At 40.6% G+C, this 24,925-nt stretch overlaps 1 protein-coding gene across 2 annotated transcripts in view; it reads right to left on the reverse strand.

Moving 5' to 3' along the window:
- LOC134043863 (pleckstrin homology domain-containing family A member 5-like) overlaps window positions 1-24,925 on the reverse strand; it is a 63,686-nt gene that overhangs the window by 33,900 nt on the left and 4,861 nt on the right. For both annotated transcript variants that reach the window (XM_062492600.1, XM_062492599.1), the window contains exons 2-7: window positions 23,336-23,440; window positions 17,336-17,408; window positions 13,940-14,040; window positions 12,910-13,025; window positions 7,587-8,015; window positions 368-794 (exon numbers count right to left, since the gene is read on the reverse strand). In XM_062492600.1, the coding sequence (XP_062348584.1) occupies window positions 368-794; window positions 7,587-8,015; window positions 12,910-13,025; window positions 13,940-14,040; window positions 17,336-17,408; window positions 23,336-23,440 (1,251 nt within the window). The remainder of the gene's footprint in view (window positions 1-367; window positions 795-7,586; window positions 8,016-12,909; window positions 13,026-13,939; window positions 14,041-17,335; window positions 17,409-23,335; window positions 23,441-24,925) is intronic.

Raw genomic sequence — 24,925 nt, forward strand, 5'->3', positions numbered from 1 at the left:
CATGTATAAAGAAACCCGGGATTTTGAGTCCTCTTGGTGCTGGAAAGGAGTTAGATTTCTGTACATGCATAAGGCGTACTGAATAATTTGCCTATTGACTCCATCTTATTATTTTAGAGAAACATATTAACCCGGACAGTAATAGCAGGACATCTTTTCATCATCTAGTGTATAAACAAATACATTTCTACTACCCTTAGACAATTCAGCACTTTTCAAAATCAAACCTTTCTCCACGAAAACAGCGACGCAACGAGCTCCGCTGGAATAAAACACAGCACAGCGCCACGCGAGCGCTCCGGCAGCCGGACCCTTCGCGCGCACAGCCCGTCCACCAGAGTTTTGGGTGCCGAAGGAGCACTTTTACCTTGGCGTGGTGCGCCCTGTGCCTGCGCTCCACGGTCCCGTCTCCCCTCTGCACCGGCGACGACAGCTCCGAGCGGTAGGCGCGCTGCGGGGAGAACGCCTGGAGCCCCGCCAGGGAGCCGTGCGAGGGGGACGCGGGCATGGGGGGCGCGGGCTGCTCGCAGACGTTCACCACGGTCTTGGGGCTGCTCAGGGCGCCGTGCCTGCTCAGGGTGCCCTGCCTGCTGTAGAACTGGCGCTGCTGCCACTCGTAGAGCTGCCACATGGTGTCGTCGCGCACGGAGCGCCGCTTGTCCTCCGCGCCGCACAGGCTGTCGGGCCGTGCCTTGCTGTTCCTCGGCAGGGTCCTGTACCCTTCTGGGTACCGGGGCAGCACCTGGGCTCGATGGCTCGGCATGTTCCTCGGCAGGGTCTGGTAGGAGATGATGCTGCAACACAGGTTTGCTTTCGTTACCGTCGGTACTGCGGCAACAGAAAGCGGTTCGCTACCGGGGGAAATAGAAAAGGTGAAAAACCCTCAGAAAGCTATGTGAAAGCAAATCTCAGGATGGAGAAATGCAGGAATGCTGAAGATGCAAGGACAAGAAACAACAGAGCTGTGACTGTGACACGATGCTGCAACACAGGTTTGCTTTCGTTACCGTCGGCGCTGTGGCAACAGAAAGCTCTTCGCTGCTGGGGGAATGGAAAAGGTGAAAAACCCTCAGCAAGCTGTGTGACAGCAAATCTCAGGATGGAGAATAAGAGTAAGAAACAACAGGGCTGTGAGCTGTGTAAACACAGGCTTCAGGAAAATATGCTAAGCAAGACAGCAGAAATATGTAAGCTTAATAATGCAGCTTTCTCCATTGTTCTAAGCTGTTACAAGCAAGCATTGTTCAAAGCAGCTTTATTAATTGGCCTGAGCAAACGCTCGTCAGCTTTTAATATTCTGCTATTGGCTGGAAAGCTGGTAAAAGATTTTCTAGCAAAGACAACTTGGTCTGCTGTGCTGGCAGCTGAAGCTGCTCCACGGCCCTTGCTTGGTTCCCTAAAATAAGGCTGATGGTTGTGATGGAATAAAGGCTTGGAGACAGCTGCTCCAGCAGACCTGCGCTGGTTTTTGTGTACGGATACATGGAAACACAAAATAAGAGAAAAAATATCCCAGGAAAACCCAACACACTATGGGTTGGGTTTATCCAGCTCTCACCTTTCATAATACTTTGAATGCCATTTAAAAAATGCTCAAGAAAATCAAGGTAACAGTTCAACAATCAATGACACTGACTGAATGCACTGGAGCAGCCAACAGTGGATCCTTTCTCTCTGATCAGTTCTGGGTGATATAATCCATATTTCATCTTTTTATCAGTTTGCCAGTCTAGCAGTGTCAAGTTTTGATCAAATCTTGCAGCTCGTCTATATGCTGGATAGGTGAAAGTTTTTAAAGCTTTAAAGTTCTACACTGCTTTTATATGCTTCCATATTTCCATTTGAAATGTTCACTTTTTCCAAAGTGAAAAAATACCCTGTTGTTTCCCTAAGAAAATCTTGAGCAATTATTACAGACATAAAAAAAATTATGTTAAAAAATTCTTTTAACAGCAGTCCATGGGAAAACTGCAGTAATTGTCTAAAGAAATTATATTTTGTAACTGCCAAGGACAAGCCATTCTGTATCAGCCACTCAAGTGAAACAAAGAGCAATACATGTCTTTGTTTGATAACAGTATTTTATTGCTTTTCAACTCAGATATGAATTCAAAGGCTTAGTTCTTTAATTTTTTGCCCCGTTGAAATTCTGGAGTTCTACAATCATTTAGCAACTTTCAGCATTAGCTGAAATAAAAAATTTTTTGTACCGAGGATCGATGCATGCTAAGTATGACAAAGCACTTCTTGTTCATTTTTCCCAAAGGACAAGATCTAGGTCACAAACATTGATTTATTCATCCCTTATCTAAAGTGCAAATGAGCATCTCTTAAAGCCTTTTGCTACAGAGCATGCATACACGATTGATGCTTGCTTGCAGACACCAAAACCAGCCTCAAACTGGACCTGATCTAGCCATGAGAGGGCAGCAGCTGCCAGCTACATCCCACACTGATCTAAACTAAAATCCCTGCACCATGAAGCACCAGAACCTGGAGATGGTTTTGAATTACTTCAGTGCCAAAAAAAAAAAAAAAAAAAAAAAGTTATGCAAGTGAGATCCTTATGGAATAACTCTCAGGGAAGTGGATCATGTTAAATCCCACTTTTCACTGAAAATAGCTGAGTATTTACAATCACCTGTAACATTTTGAAGATGAAAACTGCTATAAGGAGCTTTATGTACAAAATCTGCTGCAGTCTCTGAAGCTTTTCAAGAATTAGTGAAGAATTTGTATTGGACAGCTTTCCATTCTTGGAAAAAATTATAAAAAAGGAAAAGGGATTCTAAGTCCTAGTCTTTGCTGCAAAATCTGCTGAAATACCTCTAAAATTCTTTAGTAACATACCACTAACAATAAGACTTTTGTCCCTCTCTGTATTTAAAAACAAACAAGGATGCTTTAGAGATCCACTTCTAACTTTCAAGATAGAATTGTGGCTATACCCCACAACAGCTACAGTACAGCCTGACATTTTCATGAATATATTTAGGAGCAAGACACACCTCACTCACTGAAACTCCTCACACATTTTATTAATTAAATGGGTAGTGTATTCCTGTTGGCACCTTTAAATAACCTGAACTTGCAAAAAAAGCTGCCTGAAGTTCTTACAGTGCAAAGACATCAATTTAAAATCTGCATGCAATTACTTACATTCTAGAACATTAGAAAGACAATATAATCCATTTTCAGTTGGCAAACCATGAAAACTGTGAAAAGCTCAATCACCTCAGTATTAAACCTTATTTTACAGAATTTGGTAAAATCAGAGTAGATTCATCATGCTACTAGCAGAAATGTCATTCCAGTCAAACCCAAATCCCAGCTCCAGACAGAAGTGCAGGTGTCCTACACAAGGCAGCTGTCATCATAAATAACTACTTAAAATTGCTCCCATATGGGAAAGTCTTCCCCAGATGCTTTCAGACACCTTTGGAGGTTGTCTCCAGGGCTACTCTTGGGCAGCACCAGTGCTTCTGGTGTCCGAGTTGGGACGTTTTGGGGAAGGAATTTTGCTGCTAAGCCTTTAGAGACTCACTTGTGCAAGGTTCTGAATATCCTGGGATTGAAGCCTCACACCAGCCCTTCACCCTAATGAACAAACTCAGCTGGCCCTGAATACACAACTTGCACTTTGGAAGCAGAAAGGGTGGCAGAGTGAAGATGGAAAGTGAAGATGGAAACCTGGTGTTTTAGTGCAGGCATTGATGGTTTCAGGTGAATCTTACACAGGCAAGGCAAAGAGATGAGCTCCCATCCTGGGGTAGCAGCAACAAAATACATCACTCAGCACCAAAAAACCCTTCTGTATTTTTTGTTACATTTGAGGAAGATCACTCAAGTGAACCGCTTTTGTGAAAAACATTTTTTTTTCCATAACTGACTTGTGCAAAATTCAGTAAAATGATACCAATGTGGAATATGTTTATTTTTTATTTAAACCACATTTATTTTTGGTTTAGAGAAAGTTCGCCTTCCTTAAGGGAGGAGTTTATTCACGTGGCTTTTGCCAAACTAGATGTCTAGATCCACGGAAACAACAGATAACACCTTCAAGAATTAAAATCTACATTGCTATCATTCTCATTACTTTTTTGGGCAATCAAACTACTGAGGGGTCATCCTGTTCCTCTAGAAAAATTAGCAGTTGTATGGTGAACCTTTTTCATCCTATACTGAGGACTGCTAAGAGCTCCTTTTCCCTTTATATGTAGTCATTTAATTGAACGTCTTTGGTAACATTTTAGCATTTGTCCTAATTTTTTTTTGCAGTCTGACACACCAGAGATACTCAGCTGAGTCCTCCATGATTTCTCTAATGCAGACACCATAACTGAGATGCACTGGAAAGAAGCTCTGTGCAAAGTCAGAAACTTTTCCTCATTAGGACTAATTTTTTCAAAAATTCAGTTTATGAGTTTTACAGGTCTTAAACAGCTTAGTATCCTCTCCCCCCAACCTTAATTTAACATAACCAGAGCTTTTTTCTACTCTCATTCACCAACTCTCATTCTACTTAAATTTCTGTCTCCAGCCAGAAGCTGGCAACCTGCACAAAAATAAAATTTTAAATTTAAATGAAGTCCCATTTAAAAGACATCACTATATACATTAGAAATTTGGATCATTATTTAATGAGGTTTCTATGCAAAGCAAAAAAAAGACAGCTCAAGGCCAATTCTCCTTCAGTTTGCTACTTTAATGTAGAATTGCATTTGAAAGCATTTATGTTATCAGTGCCACCCTTATCTGAGCAAACAAGTGTTCCCTACACTCAGGAATAAAATATTGTTAATTAGTAACATATGGTTAATAGCACTTCCCTCTATTTGATTCCCACAATGAAGTCAGTTTTATGCTTTTTATACTTGTTCACAACTGAAAAATAGCACAGCTAGTCTAATTTCTTCTGTTTGGTTGCAAGTTTTAAAGTCAAATTAAAATAAAATAATTGCATCAAAGAGCCTTCTGAGTTCTCACTATGCAAGTCTGAATAACAAATAAATGTCAGGGTGTGCAAGTCCCTGTCTGGTGCAAGTTCCAGCTTGATCAAACTACTCATGATGAGCATTTCATGAAACAACACTTCAACAATTCCCAATGACATGTAAAGAAGGGCTAAAAGCAGTGAGGAAATGTTCAACCTTGGCAAGTGGAAGCCAAGTGCATGGAAATTTTTCAAGATTTTGCAAAAACTGAGAAGCCACCAGCTCCATGGCTTGAAATTCCTGGGGGAAACACATTTTCTGAACTAGGTTTATCTTAAACTCTGCTATGTCATCCGCCTATACACAAAATCCTTTATTTCCAGCTCTTCAAAGCCTCTCCTGCTATAGCGTCTCCATACTTCCACCAAATGCAATATTAAAAACATTTTTAAAAACTTTATTAACATTTTCCTGCCGGAGCTGCTTGTCCTTAAGGCAGCCTGGAAGCAACGTCCCCAGGCTCCTGTGAGACACAGAAGTTGCTGTTGGCAGGACATGAAATGCTGCCAGCCATCACACATCCTTTAAAACGCCATGAACAACCCCCAGAACTCAGATTTCCAGCTGGCTGATAGCTACCTTCCTGACAAACGAAGCTGTAAGCACCAAGTTAGATTTCTGGGTCTTACTTATAGCTAAATCTTCTCTCTCCCTCTCTCTTCAGTCAAAGCTGGTTTAAAGTTTAAAAGCTCCCAGGAATATTTTTTAAAAGAATTTCAAATAAAATACTATTATAAGAATATGTGAACAAAATTGCAGAAGAGAAGGCAATTTCAGATTTTAAGAGGAAAAAAAATTTTTATGATGACACCTTTTCCCTGCTAGGACAGGGAAATTTCTAACACCCAAAAAGGGTTTATGGCCATTTTTCATTGATTTAGTTATTAATATAATTTAATTTATTCATAACCATTCCAATGCTAATAAAAGAAACTTTCATACGTCTGTTCTGAGAATCATCCAGGCACTTCTTACAGAGAACAATGAAGAATGCAATTATGCAATACAGACCAAGAACTAAAGATTTACTGGTCCCCCCCAAGAGCTTCAATTGTTCCCACGACCAAACATTTGTGCCTAGGTTCCTTCTCAGGTTATGGAAAAAAAAAAAAAAAATCACCTCCTCACTCCCACCTCAGAGCTCCCACCTCAAAAGCACCCAGTCTTCTACCAGAAACCAAAGGAATTTCCCAACAGGAATGTGACTGCAAAACTCCATTTCCCACAATTATCAGTAATAAAATTACCAATAATATTGATATTATCAATATTAAAACTATCAATTTATCAATAATAATAAATATTCTTTGTTATTATAGATACTATCAATTTTACTATCAATTATCAGTATAAATTACCAGCATTATCAACAATAAAATGTTAGTATCAATACTATCAATATTAAATTAGCAACTATAATAAAGTATCAACATTAAAATTATCAATATTAAAATATCAATAAAACGCTATTTTCAATAGCAAACGATGAATTATAATAAAGTATCAATATTAAAATGCTATTAGCAATAGCAAATGATCAATTATAATAAATTATCAACATTAAAATTCTCAATAATAAAACGCTATTAGCAATAGCAAACGATCAATTCTAATAACGTATCAATATTAAAGTTCTCAATATTAAAATGGTATTATCAATAGCAAATGATCAATTATAATAAATTATCAACATTAAAATTATCAATATTAAAATAACCAATAATAAAACGTTATTAGCAATAGCAAACGATCGATTGTAATAGAGTATCAATATTAAAATTCTCAATATTAAAATGCTATTAGCAACAGCAAACGATCAATTATAATAAAGTATCAATATTAAAATTATCAACATTAAAATTCTCAATAATAGAACGCTCTTAGCAATAGCAAATGGTCAATTATAATAAATTATCAACATTAAAATTGTCAATAATAAAACACTATTAGCAATAGTAAACGATCAATTATAATAAAGTATCAATATTAAAATTCTCAATAATAGAACGCTATTAGCAATAGCAAATGGTCAATTATAATAAATTATCAACATTAAAATTATCAATATTAAAATTCTCAATAATAAAACGTTATTAGCAATAGCAAACGATCAATTATAATAAGGTATCAATATTAAAATTCTCAATAATAAAACGCTATTAGCAATAGCAAATGGTCAATTATAATAAAGTATCAATATTAAAATTCTCAACATTAAAATTCTCAATAATAAAATGCTATTAGCAATCGCAAACGATCGATTATAATAAAGTATCAATATTAAAATTCTCAATAATAGAACACTATTAGCAATCGCAAACGGTCAATTATAATAAATTATCAACATTAAAATTATCAATAACGGAACGCTATTAGCAATAGCAAACGATCGATTGTAATAGAGTATCAATATTAAAATTATCACCATTAAAATTCTCAATAACAGAACGCTGTTAGCAGCAGCAAACGATCAATTATAATAAAAGGCCAGCATTAAAAGTGACAAGTAGCACTTGACCGCTGGTCACCGCTAACAGGAGCGCGTTCTGTACTAGAAAGCGCGGCAGAAGAAGTAAACGAAGCAGCGCTCACCCTCCCGTCTCCTCGTCCTGTCCTCTCCCCCTCTGGACCTGGACCCAGCGCTCCAGCTGCAGCATGGAGTTTGTCCTGTGCACGACCCTCTGGCACTCCGCGCCGCGCCGCGCCGCGTCCCCGGCCGCGCTCTCCGCTCCGTTGGCCTGCGCCGCTCTCCGGTGCCCACCTGCAACCGTGCTCGTGGCCGGGGGCCCGGACTCGCACCCCGAAGGCTTCAGCTTCGCGCCGCTGATTTTTGTTAACGGTTTGTCTTGGCCCGTTTTCTGGAATCCGTATCTTTCAGCTTCCAGAGCTTTCTTCTCCTCGTTTTTGTTCACTTCTCTGTTTTTCTGGTTGTTTAGTGCCTCTGGTTTAATTAGCACCCGATGGTTCGCAATACTGTTTGCCTCTCCGGGTGACGTGTTTTCAACAGTGAACTTCTCTATTCTGGAAGGGAACAGATGACAAGCTATGACACCGAAAAACTTTCCTTAAAATACTAACAAAATTACTTCAGCGAACCCCATCCGGACATTTTACAACAATACCTTGACCTGGAGATAAAAAAATCAGGATATTTTCACAATAATCAAGGACAGGTTGGGGGTTTTGTTGCTGTTGTTTTGGTGTTTTCTTTTGCTTTTAATTTTGTTTGGGGATTGCTGATAGTGCTTGATTGGTTTGCTCTTTGCTTGGTTGATTTAGGGGTTTTCTGGTAGGCAAGCGTTGAGTAGGCAAGTTGTTTTCTTCTACACTTTCCTCTTTATTTGCTGTTTTAAAAACAACTATAACAATTATATGAGACAATTTTATTTTAAATTCGGCAGTCAATTAACCCCCTAGGAAAAAAAATAAAAATGTATGCAACAGGAAATAAAGCCAGAGTCTGAAAAAAGTGGATGTTCAGCTCCTGGAGGGCTGGCTGAATATTCAAAGGGTAAAAATATTCAGTAGGTCTCCAAGAGCTACAGCTTCCAAATGTCAACAGCCTGAAATCCAAATGATCTCCCAAGTCAGCTTGTGATTCACAATACTGCTGAATTTAGCATATAATGAGCTCCTTTAAAGAAAGCAAATGACTTTGCATGGTCATTGGTATCAATTAGGTTTCTCTGGTATGTTATCACTTTGGCTGGCATACATTTTGTGGAAAATAACTGTGGCTTTTCTAATTTTAAGGGGGAAAATAGCTGCTGACTTTAGGAACTGTACCACAAAAATAATGATATTTTTGGAATTGCTGCTGCTTTACAGCATTTACTCAAGCACTCAATGTGTGCAGTTCTATTAGTGATCTTCTTTTTAAAATTTCAAAATGTCAAGAGGCTCTATCTTTTGCCATATTGGGAGGACCTGAACTTCAATTCCAGCTCAAAAAGTGACTTTTGGGTTTAGTTCACTAGAAAAAAAAAAATGACACCACCTCAAAATGTTTTGCTCCACATTTTCTGGTATGGGAGCAAAGAAGAGATATAATTCCTTAAGATTACATCTTTGTATAAAACCAAACTAAGAACAACACTATTTTAAGATGATGTCAATAACTTTTCATTCTGTTTAGCCCATTTTTTTTTGCACGTGCATTTTTCATCTTTAGAACTGTGTCCAGTTCAAGTGTCTGTAAAAAGGCCATCACACACACAACTTACTTCTTCACACAACAAGATGACTACAAACACAAAGCATTACTGCTTACCCCATTGTGAAAAAAGCCATTTCTTCCCCCAAGACCCTAAATTGCTCCCAAGACCAAACATTCGTGCCTAGGTTCCTTCTCAAAGTTAAGAAAAAAGCATCACCTCCTCACTCCCACCTCAAAAATGTACTACCCAGTCTTCTACCAGAAACCAAAGGAATTTCCCAACAGAAATGTAAATGAAAAACTCCATTTCCCACAATTCTCATGTGAAAAAAGGGTGTTAAGATTTCAGTTTTCAGCCAGCACTCTGGAGTTTACCAATGAATATAAAGACTACCTTGCAAGTAATCCTGAAAGCAGCTTGTCTCAAAAGCACCACCCACCCCATTACATAATACAAAACTTTTTATACTTTCTCAGGTGCCTTTAGAGCAGAGGAAAAGGTGGGAAGTCCACGGTGGGGAGGGAGAGTGGCATCTCTAGGACACGTCATACACGTGGCACTGTGCCCAACTCTCACTGTACTTTCCACTGTGTTTCAATTAAAAACCAGCAACTCCCCAAATCACAGAACTGTTTTTCCATGCAGCATCACTCGTTATTTTGGTTATGTACAGCAGAGCCAAACATTCTCATTCTGCAATCTTTGGGGGGTGTGGAGGCTGACGGACTGCCATTCAAACAGACTGCTGGGCTCTGTGTGAGCAAGGGATTCTATCCACAGGAAAGGATCCACATGGGACAAAACTAGCAGAGACAGGTGTAAGGAGCACCCATCCATAGGTACATTTGGCTCCAGACTCACAGCTAGCTCTCCAAGACTTACTCAACAAGGCTTGCGGGTTATCTGAGGACGGGGTAGGGAGAAGAGGAAGAGAATGAACATTGAAAATGGGTCTTTCAGCATATGCTGAATGCAATTTATAGACTTCTGCAATGAAAAAGGAATCATAGGTACAATATGCAGTACAGGAAAAGTACTGTTTTATGCTGATTTATAAAAAGAAATAATTCTGAAAGGGCTGGAGGACGTGATTAATGATCAGCTGGACACGAGGACTGTGATCTAGCAAAGCAAGGCAGAAGCATTTGAGAAGGAAAAGAAGGAAAATCTTTTGCAAGCACACTGACGTCAGCAAGCCCCCACTGTGGATGTCTCTGTGCTAACAAGTGCTTTTCTGGCAGCCTGGCTCAGGCTGTGCAGGGAAAGCAACCACACAAGGAGAGAAAAAAGCAAGCTTTTCTTAGCACATGCTGCATCACTGAGGAGAAACAAAGGCTGCAGCACCCAGTGGAAGGCCACGAGGATGGCACTCAAACCTGGCAGGGCAGAGAATCAGCATTTAGGGCAAAATGGGAAATCAGTGTCTTGGTGGACACTGCCCTCTACAAACACATGCAAGCACCCAGAGAGGCTGCTGGAGATCATATTTTGAGCCATAAACTTCAATAGCTCCCCACTGAATGAAGTATTTGGTTGAATTATTTTAATAGGTCTCTCAGTACATTATTAAACTTGAATGTACTGTCTAGCTAAAATCAAAACTGCTTAGAAAGGAGTAATTACAGTTAAGTCAATAGGGCCAAATACTGTTTGTTCTTCCCTGCAGCTAAACATAGAAGGGAATATTTCTGCTGTTAACAGAGACCAGTTCTAAGAGAAACAGGTACATTTTTATTTTCTCACTTCAGTATCTCATTTGTGGTTTACATGGCTAACTATGTGTGGAAAGTAAGAGTAGAAGAGTAGTTTATAAAAAACTTGACAACACCCCTTCCCTCCCACCAACTCAATGTTTAAAATATTCCTTTTATCTTTATCCTCTCCAAAGAACTCACAGAAAAAGACACAAAAATGTGCTGAAATTATTGAAAAGATTTGGTTTCACAGACTGTTGGGTCTGATTTCCAGAGTACCATAAGCAGTGAAGTATCTTGATTTCTAGGTTTAAAGAATTACACTTAATTATACTACAGAGTAAAAAACTCTGGATTTATCATTGGGCATTTTGTATTAACAGGAAATTAAAAGTGGCCCAACATCAGTTTACATGAATATTTAAGGAAGCAAGTTCTTAATTACTCATTTACTGTATTGCAAGAATCTAGTCTGTTAGAAAACTTTATTCAGTGCAATGTCAGAACCTCTAAAAAAAACCAGAACTCAGAAACAAAAGCACTGCCACATTTGACTGAACCAATACTATTTATGCTTAAACTCCATTTCTGCCAAACCTTAGGTTCCTTAGAGGTGAGGTAACAAGACACTTAATACTTAACAGATTTTTACAGGGAAGGAACAGTAATTCTTCTGCATAAGATCATATCCTGCTATGTTTCATTTTAAGAACTTAAGAAACAGCCAAAAGATGGATTCTTCAGAAAACAGATGTCTGAAGGGTTTTTTGTCCTTATGATAGCTAACAGATATGGAATTCTTTGAGACTAGGTCTTGAAATCTGTTTTCTCTGAAGTAATTATTTCAAGGCTACCAACAAAGTTTTCGAAGAGGTCACATCTACTACTGTTTCATTCTGAGGTTTCTTGCCTGAATCAAACCAACAAGATGCTGTTACATAAGCTGCTTTTCTGACAGTTGTTTGGCTGCTCTGCCTGTGATCTGCAGGCAGATATTCACAGTACTGCAAATATCAAATGAAGGTCATTTCACTGGTTCAGAAAAAGATTGAGAATGACCCCCTTCAGTTTTGTTCCCCCACAATATGTTTATACAATTGATATGTGATCCTTTTGTTCAAAGAGAAGTGGGTTTGATTTGGTTTAATAATTTCTCCACATGTAAATTACTACTGTTATCAGCAATAGAAACCCTATTTTTCAGATGAAGTTTTTTACCACTAAACTTCTCTGGTACCTGTGTCCATGAGATTTTTTTATGACTTTTTTAAACTCAGAGTTCCTCAGCACTGCTGACTTCATTTAGCTGCAGGGTAGCAGGAACTAACGGAGTGGAGAATAGATCAAGTGACAGCAGCCATCAGCAATAACTTCTGTGCTGTCAATACCGAGGAGCTTTTAAACTTTCAATTGATGAGGTTTCCATTACAGATGCCATGGAGCTGACCCAAGGGAGCACACTCTGAGAAAATGACTCTCACTGGAGAGACAGCAGCAGGCAGGGCTCGGTCCCTGAGAACACAAAGCTTCCAGGGAGACTTTGCTTTTCATTGCCAACACAGGGGCACAGGAAGATAAGGCTCCAGATCAGGTAAGCATAAATCTGATGACAGCTTAATGATGAACAAGAATGGCTCCCCACAGGTTGCCCACAGGTCCAAGTGGTTAATTTAGCCAGAAACTCCAGCTGTGAATTTGAGGATTGTGACAGCTTTGGGCCAAAGGCTAGCACCAGATGAGCTGCTGCTCAGTCAGGAGGGCAGGGAAGTCAAACATGCCTGCACACAGTATTTGACATTGCACTTCCTCTGATGCCACTGGCTGAAGGGAGAGCTCATGTCTTTGTTCTAGCTCCTGACAAGCAATACTCAGAACAGAACTTCCATTATTTTTGCTACTTCAAAATTTTATCCAACACCGTCCAGTTAGTAAGGGATCTTCAATAAAGGAGAAATCATTTCAGCCAATTCACATTCCATTTTAAGCACTGACCTTTCATTAAACAAAGCAAACTAAGCAAGAGAAAGCAATGCACTGTCCCACTGTTTTGTCAACCCACACTACCTTTTCACAGGCTCTGTTTGCACAAGTGCTGCATCTATCATGGCTTTCATCCACAGCTCCATTTCCTTCCCTGTATCTGTGCAGAAATAATAGGTCCTCATGTTTGGATGAGCTGCCTGATTGGAAATGACATGGTCATTGCAATAAAAATGTAAGATTCTGTAAAAGAAGAGAGGCAAATACTGTCACTGCACATTCACTCTAATGGTTTATCTAGTAAGATTTGTGCAAATAATAGGATCAGAAAAAAAAATCAAAAGGAACACTACAGTGTTTCTTGGTCACTGGATTCATATTTTCAAAATAACTGCCTGTAATTTTCAATCATTGCTGCTTCTTCATTAATACATTAAACAAAAAGCCCTTGAATTGCTTCGATCTACTAAAAATGATACTGAGCATGCATTAATGTATATTAATACAATTCTTATAAATAAGACTTTTGCATAGATTTTGGCAGTCTGAAGGATACAGTAAGCTTTAATTTGTACTTACCATAGTAAATAAATGATGTCTTGGTTAGGAGACCAAACAAAGTGCCAAAAGGAGCTCATAAAAGAATAAAAAAAAGTCAGAACAAAATGCTTAGTAAAGTAATTTATATCATTATTCAAGATTGTCATGAAACACTCCTAAGAGTGATTCACGCAATATCAGGGTTTAAGTGACAACAAATTCTTATTTTTATTTACGTGTAAAAATACTTGGCATCAAAATAACCAATGAACTTTCATTAGAGGGGTAAGTTCAGCTGCAGATGCTGGTTTATAATTCTAAAGCACCACACAAGATTTAAGATCCACAGACTAAACAGAAAATACTACTACTAAGGGATATCCATCCATTTCCCCACTCTAGTAATTAGGTCTATATTTACATCACTCTGAGTACTTGAAACTTTAGCTACTCTATTATGTAAAAATCAGCCTCAGAAGCTGTTTGTCAATCCTTTTTAACCTAAAGTGAGTTTGTGTGACCAGGCTCTTGTGCCTTCAGACACAGAATCCCATGGAAAAGCTGATTCCCTCACCTTAAAGGCGTATTTTCGATTAATGTGGTCCTCAGCAGACAGCACAGATATCTGGAAGCTAGGCAGGAGGATGCTCCCCAGGATTCCTTCTTCTTTCTCATCTGGGAATGCACACTGGGGTTAGACAAACACCTCTGGACACTCAGCACTTGCATCCTGACCCTTCATTCTGAGACCCCTTCAGCCACCCACCAGCACTGACAGAAGTTCAGCTCAGAGGAGGATGCCTTAAAAACCACAAAGCCACTCTGGGGAGCAGAGGCAAGTCAAGCCTCCAATTCAGTGACAAGAGCAAGAACCCCACACAGGCACTGCCTGCTCACCAAAAACACCTGGCACAACACAGGGAACAACAAGGACTGCTGAAGAAAATGTGCACATTCTTCTGATCCCTGCCACATAATCCCCATTATAAGACTTAATTATGAATTATAGTTTTAATTCCCACAAAGAGTTTACACTCAATTACATTCCATTGCTAAGAATGCATACGTTTCAGATAATTTGTAAAAAAAAAGCTCTCCCACAAAACAAACACCCTTGTCCCAGAACTGTGTTTTGCATAAAATTTTAGATCAATACATCATAATAAAATATTGACATTTTAATTGAAAGCCACAACCAGCTTTTAAATCCAATTATAATTTAATAACGGAATAATTGGATGCAATTCATAAAGTCAGTCTTAATTGCATTTCATGTACAGAACTTCAATTCACAATCAGGATCTCAGAGACTGTCCCCCTTAACACTTCTCTTAGCTGAAGGCAGTGCCCACAGTTAATAACTGTATCTATGAAATTAAAATGAAAACATGTATTGCAAAATTTCGATGAAAAATTAACACTGGTACAATTAAAATACACTTAAACAGCATGACAGGACTATTGTTTATGTGGGAACTTGAAAATCTTCTCAAAGTTCTCATTTACTCCCTAGATTTTGAAAAGCCAGAACCTTCATTTAAGTTATTTGTATGGGGAAAGTTGTGCCCAGCCATTTTAGTATCACATGACAGATTAGATGTAAAAATTTTGCTTTCTGGGATAGCTGTTTAATTGCAGAGCTGAGCATAAATTTATTCCAGTTAGTAGGCAGAAAAGAAAAGGAGTGGATTTACTTCCAGGAACTGAACAGTGCCTTTAAATATGACTGAAACCATGCCACCTCCCCTTCAAATATTAACTCCTTGCTTGCCACACACAAAAACATGCCCTGTCCCCAAACACATGGCAAATAGTGGGGTTTATTTTATTTGGATCTGTGTTTGGGGGAAAAGCTCTCTTTTTCCTAGATCATATTCTGACTAGTGACTGAGTAAATCCCCCACTAGTGCATTAAGCATTTTTGTTTCACTGCACGTCTGGAGGACTTTGGTCTTTGTTGAAGACATACTGCTACATTCCAGTTCCAGATTTTAAAAATCTGTTTCCAATCACGCCTGCTTTTATCTACACATCCCACTGCCCCATTTCCACCTTTATTTGTGTGCTGGGGATGAAGAGTACACAAGAAAAAGAGCAGATCTCCTGTCCACTTCCAAGAACTTGTATTTGTGCCTACAGCAACCTTGAAAGTGGACAGTCCTTCATGTCTTGGGGGAACAGAAACAGAGCATTCCTTAAGCTGTGAGAAAATGCTCTGACACCATCCTTCTTTTCATCTATAAATTGTATTTCAGCTGCTAACACTGTAACATAATTCTGGAAGTTTAGTAAGATTTACCAATGAAGCCAAAGAAACCCAACAACCCCAACTGCACAAGCACAACCATGGTCTGTGGTTTGGTCTGGGAGCAAGTGCATGACCCCCCCTCTGCTATTTTATCAATATCCGAGACAGAATGAACAGAGACACAAAAGGGTTTAGAGTAAAAGCTTTTTATATTTTAGCAGCCACTTCTGATACATTTTGGAGACTATTACTGCACAGTTTAACAGTTTTAACTACTTTCCAGTTAGTGATAGCTAAAAGCTACATTTATCATGCAAACAATTTAGATTATTCTGCTTGTATTTCGGATTGTTGGGCAGAAAAACACGTAGAAAATAAAAAGCAAGTTTATTGAGCTGTTTATATTTATTTGTTGTCAGTTTTGCTTATTGTTTTTTTTTTTGTTTTTGTTTTGACAAACTTCCTGTGCAGTGCTTACATTCACTTTAATCTGTTCTTAAGGCAGCTATAATGCAGCACTTTCTTTACAACTTTTTGAAGAAGAAGCCTGAACAGGTGTTTAAAATAAACCTGCAAAAAGCACAGATATATAATGACCACTTAGGCAACCACAGTGTTACTGTGTCAGTCAGTTGATGCCTCCACAACTGGAATTTTAGCCTGATTTTGACTCAGCAGGGGTTTATCCACCTATGTGTACCACTTGGGGTAGAGAAACAAACCCTAATGATCATATTTGAATAATTCAGAATTTGCTAACTAAACCAGTTGCAAACAGAGCTTTTATGTCTCAGGCCTGATTAGTCTTTGATCAGATCCGTGCTGCACTTTCAAAGAACACCATTTAAAATTCATCAGTCTCTGCTTTCAGCACCAGCACCAGCTCTACAATGGCAAAGTTTCACCCCAAACTGAAATCCTTTGCTGCCCTTCAGCCACAGCTGAGGCTGCAGGTTCTGCAGTTTGCATTCCCCTGTTCTGCCATGCTTTACAATCCTCTTCCCTCTCAGCCCCCTTTACACTGGAGTGCTTGTACACTTCATTCCAGCACTCTCTGTACTTCCCTATGCCCAAGTCCCATTTGTTTTTCTCCTCAGGAGCACTACAGTTCATAATCTAACACACCTGACTCCAGACCAGGATGAGAAGCAGCTAGTTTTTGACTTGTAAAATAAGTCTGATCTAGCTACATGAGGTACTAACAGATTCTTTTGTTCCAAATACAGCAGAGACTTCTACTCTCATGGAACTGAACAACGTTTCATTTTCTAAGTATTCCTGAACACTGATTAGAGCTCCCTCAGGCATATATATCTCCTCTAGCATTCTAAAGGCAGAGTTTCAGTTCCCCTGCACTATATCCCTTCCCTAGCCCCATTTCAGCTCTATAATTCGCATAAAAATCAGATTTAACCTGACATATTTAGTTTCTAGCAACAGAAGCTGTGAGAAAACTACAACCCAGAATTCAGTAACAGAGGTGGCTGTGAATGGATTTGCCCTTTGAGCATAGCCTGGCAGGCAGGAAGCAATTATGTGAAACTGGTAATTAAGAAAAAAAGAAAAAAAGATAAGAGCAGCAGGCCTGGATATTGACAGCTATGCAACTATTTTAATCTATTAAATTAAGCAGCATCTTATTTCTTACATTTGAGTGGTACATCAAAATTTATCTGCTCCCAGCACAATTAGCAAAGGAAGCCCCCCAGGAGCTGAACTTACCTCTGTAATAGAAGAGACAGAGATCTGAGAGCACAAACCACCTCTTCTTCCAGAGCTTCATGCCCGTGCTGTCCTGCAAGAAGGGCAGGATGAGGTCAGGAGCTCAGGCTGGCACAGCAGAGGTGTGGGCACACCTGGGCTGGGTGTGCTGCCAGCTACTGCCTGCCCCCAGTGCCTGATTTCTGCTCTGAGCTGCACTGCAAACCAGGTGAGAGCCAGGGAGGTAACAGAGGTATCTGTTACCTGTTATCTGTAGGTAACAGAGGTATCTGTTATCTGTTATCTGTAGGTAACAGAGGTATCTGTTACCTGTTAGCTGTTATCTGCAGGTAACAGAGGTATCTGTTACCTGTTACCTGTTATCTGTAGGTAACAGAGGTATCTGTTACCTGTTAGCTGTTATCTGCAGGTAACAGAGGTATCTGTTACCTGTTACCTGTTATCTGTAGGTAACAGAGGTATCTGTTACCTGTTACCTGTTATCTGTAGGTAACAGAAGTATCTGTTACCTGTTATCTGTAGGTAACAGAAGTATCTGTTACCTGTTATCTGTAGGTAACAGAGGTATCTGTTATCTGTAGGTAACAGAAGTATCTGTTACCTGTTATCTGTTATCTGCAGGTAACAGAGGTATCTGTTACCTGTTAGCTGTTATCTGTAGGTAACAGAAGTATCTGTTATCTGTTATCTGCAGGTAACAGAGGTATCTGGTATCTGTTATCTGTAGGTAACAGAGGTATCTGTTATCTGTTATCTGAAGTTAACAGAGGAATCTGTTATCTGTTACCTGTTATCTGTAGGTAACAGAGGTATCTGTTACCTGTTAGCTGTTATCTGTAGGTAACAGAGGTATCTGTTATCTGTTATCTGTAGGTAACAGAAGTATCTGTTACCTGTTATCTGTTATCTGTAGGTAACAGAGGTATCTGTTATCTGTTATCTGCAGGTAACAGAGGTATCTGTTATCTGTTATCTGTAGGTAACAGAAGTATCTGTTACCTGTTATCTGTTATCTGTAGGTAACAGAGGTATCTGTTACCTGTTAGCTGTTATCTGTAGGTAACAGAGGTATCTGTTATCTGTTATCTGCAGGTAACAGAGGTATCTGTTATCTGTTATCTGTAGGTAACAGAGGTATCTGTTACCTGTTATCTGTAGGTAACAGAGGTATCTGTTATCTGTTATCTGCAGGTAACAGAGGTATCTGGTATCTGTTACCTGTTATCTGTAGGTAACAGAGCTATCTGGTATCTGTTATCTGTAGGTAACAGAAGTATCTGTTACCTGTTATCTGTTATCTGTAGGTAACAGAGGTATCTGTTACCTGTTAGCTGTTATCTGTAGGTAACAGAGGTATCTGTTATCTGTTATCTGTAGGTAACAGAAGTATCTGTTACCTGTTATCTGTTATCTGTAGGTAACAGAGGTATCTGTTACCTGTTAGCTGTTATCTGTAGGTAACAGAGGTATCTGTTATCTGTTATCTGTAGGTAACAGAGGTATCTGTTACCTGTTATCTGTTATCTGTAGGTAACAGAGGTATCTGTTACCTGTTATCTGTTATCTGTAGGTAACAGAGGTATCTGTTACCTGTTAGCTGTTATCTGTAGGTAACAGAAGTATCTGTTACCTGTTAAAAGGTAACAGAGAATATCCCACAACTGTCTGGGCTGGAAAAGGACCTCGGGCTCCTGAGTTACCAGCACTAAACCATGTCTCCAAGTGCCCATGAACACATCCCAGTCCACCTGCAGGGCTGGTGACCCAACCACTTCCCTGGGCAGCCAGCTCCGATGCTTCACAGCCTCTCTGCTGAAGGACTTTTTCCCAATATCCAACCTAAAACTTGAGGCTCTTCCCTTTTGAGCTGTCACTTGTCACCTGGGAGAAGAGACCAGCCTCACTGCACAGGCAGCTGTAGAGCAGAGAGGTCCTCTCTGAGTCTCCTTTTCTCCAGGCAAGCTAGAGACTACAACATACAGTTTAACTAATTAAAAAAAAATAGTTTTTGTTTTTTTTTTTCTCTTAAAGAGCAAGGTAACACGTAGGCACATCCTCCTTTGCTTTCTGAAGTAACGCTCTGTTGAACTTTGTCTTCTACTACCACCCATATATCTAGAGCAAATTTCTTTCCCAAATAAAGTTTATTCCTACAGCAATTTAATTTTCTTTTATGCTTATAACCAATTTACACCACAGAACTCAGAATGAAAGGCTGCCAGCACTACTGCAGTGTCAATAAGCTGCAGCACACACATCCTGGTAGAATCAGATTTAATAAATATGTTAATCTGTTCCAAGAAGACAGGTATGTGTGAATAAGCAATATTCTTGTAGTAAATAGGTTTTGTGACAATGAAGAGGAGGGATTCTGTAATGAAAAACTGTTGGGTGGGTTTGTTTTTGGGGTAGCTTCCCATCCCAAGAAAAGTCAGGATAATTTCTGGCCTCGTATTTCAAGCACTGCACTTTTTGGGGTGGGGGAAATGAGCTGAAAGAAGAAGAAAGGATAAGCCAAGCATTAGCTAGGAAACATTATTCAGAAAAAGTATGTTCACTGTAAATATCTTCCAAGAAAGGAGTTGGCTCTGGTCTTAAAAATTAGCAGAAAAATGACAGAGGAATACCACTACATGTATTGAGACAGCACACCCAGAATTAAACAAAAATTGTCACTCCGTGATTACACAGATGTTATTTTATTGTCAGAAAGAAACCTGCACAAGCTTTCACTGTACACTTCTGAAGATCATATGTGCTGATAAAACCCCTGACTGGATTGCCTCTCCATGGCTACTACAGCATGGAAGGTACAGCAGCAGTTTGTTTTTCTGACAAACACCAGCCAAACATCGCAGCATTTGAACTGCTTGCCACACAGACCATGTCCAGCACTGATGGATCAAGGACTGGCCGAGGTGCCAGGCTCAGGGGTGGGCGGCCAGGGCTTGCCCCAGGAGCCCAAACCAGGGCCAAACAATTTACCAACTCCATTAATGAGCTGCACGCAGGCACAGAGCTCACCCCCAGCGAGCACGAGCACAGTTACCAGAGCTAGGAGTGCCACACGGCCCAGCTGCCTGTGCTGCCATCCAGAGAGACTCACCAGGCTGGGAAATGGGGCAGAGAAGGAGGGAAATGCTCAGTCCTCCACCTGGAGACAAATAACCCAAGCACCATCCCGAGCCAGGAATGCACCTCACGGCAAAGAGGGGCAGCGGCAGCCCAGCCTGCAGCAGCAGTGCTGCCAACACTGCAGGGGCCATCCCTGCTCTGTGCCCTGCAGCAGCAGTGCTGCCAACACTGCAGGGGCCATCCCTGCTCTGTGCCCTGCAGCTGCAGTGCTGCCAACACTGCAGGGGCCATCCCTGCTCTGTGCCCTGCAGCAGCAGTGCTGCCAACACTGCAGGGGCCATCCCTGCTCTGTGCCCTGCAGCAGCAGTGCTGCCAACACTGCAGGGGCCATCCCTGCTCTGTGCCCTGCAGCAGCAGTGCTGCCAACACTGCAGGGGCCATCCCTGCTCTGTGCCCTGCAGCTGCAGTGCTGCCAACAATGCAGGGGCCATCCCTGCTCTGTGCCCTGCAGCTGCAGTGCTGCCAACACTGCAGGGGCCATCCCTGCTCTGTGCCCTGCAGCTGCAGTGCTGCCAACACTGCAGGGGCCATCCCTGCTCTGTGCCCTGCAGCTGCAGTGCTGCCAACACTGCAGGGGCCATCCCTGCTCTGTGCCCTGCAGCGCTGTGGAGCCAGCGAGGGAAGGGCCACAGGGACGGCTGAGGGACCGGAGCATCCCGCACCTGGAAACGGGAGAGAGCTGGGACTGCTCTGCCCGGGCATGGAGCATCTCAGGAGGTACCAGTACAAGTATGAGAACCAGAACCGGTACTGGTACCAGTACCTCTACCAGAACCAGTGCGAGTACTGGTACCAGTACCAGTACCTGAATCAGAACCAGAACTGGTACCTGAACCAGTACCAGTATCAGAAACAGTATCAACACCAGTATCAGTACCAGTACCACTATCAGTACCGGTACCAGTATCACTATCACTATCACTATCACTATCAACCACTATCACTATCACTGTCACTGTCACTATCATAATCACTATCCCTGTCACTATCACAATCACTGTCACTATCCCTGTCATTGTCACTAGCACTATCAATCACTATCACTGTCACTGTCACTATCAATCACTGTCACTGTCACTATCACAATCACCGTCACTATCACTATCAATCAGTATCACTGTCACTATCCCAATCACTATCACTGCCACTGTCACAATCACTGTCACTGTCACTATCCCTGTCATTGTCACTATCACTGTCACTATCACAATCACTGTCACTATCACTATCAATCAGTATCACTGTCACAATCACTGTAACTGTCACTATCACTGTCATTGTCACTGTCACTGTCACTATCACTGCCACTGTCACTATCCCTGTCATTGTCACTGTCACTGCCACTGTCACTGTCACTATCACAATCACTGTAACTGTCACTATCACTGTCATTGTCACTGTCACTATCACTATCACTGCCACTGTCACTGTCACAATCACTGTCACTATCCCTGTCATTGTCACTGTCACTATCACAATCACTGTAACTGTCACTATCACTGTCACTGTCACTGTCACTGTCACTATCACTGCCACTGTCACTGTCACAATCACTGTCACTATCCCTGTCATTGTCACTGTCACTGTCCCTGTCCCTGTCCCTATCTGATGACGGACTGTAAAGGACACAGAGCCAAACTTCTGCCAAGGACAAGAAAAGAAACAGCGGGCACAAATTACCGAACCTGAAACTCCACCCGAGCAGAGGTAAAACTGCGATGGCCAAGCACGGTGCGAAGGCGCCAGAGCGGCCGCGGTGCTTCCTCCCCCGTGAGCAACGCCCGGGCTGCAGCGGGAGCTGCCCAGGCCGGTGGGCACACGGCGTGCCTCTGTCCCGAGCCGGCCCCGCGCCCCCCGCGCGCCCCTTCCCGCTCGGCATCTGCCGCCGAGCCGCGCCGTGATTCTGGGGAGGCTGTGCCAGGCTGTCGAGGGCTCCCTTCCAACCGAGACAGCTCTGTGACTCTGTGCCCCAGAGAAGAGCGGCAAAATCACCTTTGTGAGAATTTTTCACCCTCAGCGTTGAACGAGAGTAGAGACCACAGGATTGTCCAAACCTTGGAAAATCTTCCACTAAACAGACGCTTCTAGGTCTTAGTTATCTGAGTGGTTTTTAAAAAACTGACTCATCACCAGCCCCCAGAAACGCATGCAGGTCATTCCAGTCTATCTGAGTAGGCACAGTAAATGACAATGTAGATCAAAATCACACACATTTCTCTCGGCTGAGTTTAAATTAGGAATTCTTAAGGGTTCTTGGTGGATTTAAAAAACGGATTATTAATATGGCCTAGGTAGTTTTGTTGTTCTTTTTTTTTTTTTTGATCAAGCTACTGCACTTTGAATGTCTGTAAACCAATAAAGAGCAAGCCTGGTATTGCAGAATAGCAAATCTACAGCAGGCTAGAACACTGTCCCAATACTAAAGAGCACATACTTCAGATTAGTTTACACTCCATGGGAAAATCTAAAATAATCCCTGGTGATTATCTTTGAATTAAGACAACAGACATATCTATGTGAAGTTTATGAAGAAATGGCTTAATTTACAATTTTTAAATTGAAAATATTACTTTCAGAAAAAAATATACAGTCTAACAAAAGAAACTTCAAAAAACCCCAATATTCTGGGTTGTACACCCTCGTCCCATCATCTCAACATACCTGAAATTAAATCAGCTATGTAATTAATCAATGCCCTTTATTTGTCTGATGTCCTTATTTGTGTCAGACTGACATCCAGTAAGGAGTTGATTAATTGAAGACCACAGTTTATAGCTTCATTCTGCTATTGCTATCATTCCATTTTATAGAAGTGGAAAAAGCACTAGAGGAGAAAAAAGAAAGGGGTGGGGAGGGTGTGAGTACCTGTTTGTAGAGCCAGCCTCGTCTGACAACTGGTGCATTAGGATTTCTCTTTATGGAGTTCGACCTCTTCCCAAAATTATGAACCTTCTTTGAAGATCGTGATGTCTAAATTGAATCGAACACGTTAGAAACCATGACATCAAGAACTGCAGAAAAAACAAAATGTTTTTCTTTTCTGTAAGATCTTTTTGTTATATGTGTTCCTCTGGGGGACTGCAGAACAAACTCTATTCTTTTTTGAGATAAATAATTATTGCAATGGTTCTGCTGGTTTCAGCATTTCTTTTTTCTCTTCTGCAGAGAATACGAACACAAATCCCAAGACAAGTACTAAAATTTGTTTTGGGTTTTTTTTAAACAAGAAAAAACCCAACTAAATACACATCTGACCTTCTTCTAAGGTAGGCAGAATGCCTACTGAGCTGCAGGAAGAGAAGTAAACTCCCACAGCTATTATAAATTATGAAAAAACTACATCACCTGGGCAAGAAATTCCACTCTTTTCTGCTTCCAACACTGACCTAACACATGAAAACTTGCTCAGATTCCAACAAGATGTAATTCTCCCTTTCCTAAAAATGAGCTAAATTTTTAATATTCTTTCTTTGTTCTGTGATCTCTTGGTTGGTTTGAATATTCATTATTTTACTTGCTTGCACTGAAGTTTACTTGAAACCTTCCCACAAAACCCCAGAGCTCGTATCAGCTGTTGCTTATTACGTATTACAATTTTGTAATTGATCACTTATGATTAAGAGAAGTAGTAAAAAGAAAGCATTTTGGATTTCATCCTTCTACTTGAATAACCAAAAGAAGTTGGAAAAGGCACAAAGAAACCTGCAGTGCTTTGCCAATTCACACCTCATTCTTCTCAGCCTACATTTAGAAAGTTTGTTCTGCAACTTAAATGAGCAGAACATTTACTTTTGTTTTAAATTCTGTAAGAACTGGTGCCTCAGACACCATGAGAAGTGACAAAGCACAACCCTGTGCAGAAGAAGTAAAGTTCAGGGGAGTTTTTAAAGCTGCATTCATGTCTCTGCTTCAAATCCACCACTGGAACTGAGATAATATAATCCTGTATTTCAGCTTCCCTACCTCTGCTGCTGACACTAATCATGAGGTTCTGCAAAATCCCTCGAGGAATGCTGACCCATCACTCAGGTCTTGTTGGGGTTTCCCTACAGAAAATCCCCCCATGTGCATCACAGAACTAAGCTGGGTTTTACACATGCTTCAGAGAGAATCCCACAGCAGGTTTAAAACCATCAACTGAGAACTTAATTTACAATAATGTGCAGCTTTTGTCAATGATGCACATAATGATGTTAATGATTTTGTCATTAACTGATGAATGCAACACTGCTTGGCAAAAAAAAAAACGAAACAAAAATTACGTGTGCTTGCCTAGAGTCTACAACGCAGTGGAACAGGATGTTTTGGATTTCTTTTCTGCAAGAATCATGAGGGAACATAAAAACAGAGTGCTTTTAATTTCCCATGGAGATACAGAAATTTGACTCAGTTCTGAAAAGCAAGACAGAGCAAGCAATTGAAAACCTAATTAAGAAAAAAAAGTTAAAAATGTCC

This window comes from Cinclus cinclus, chromosome 4 (genome assembly GCF_963662255.1).
Source record: "Cinclus cinclus chromosome 4, bCinCin1.1, whole genome shotgun sequence".
NCBI classification, from domain to species: domain Eukaryota; kingdom Metazoa; phylum Chordata; class Aves; order Passeriformes; family Cinclidae; genus Cinclus; species Cinclus cinclus.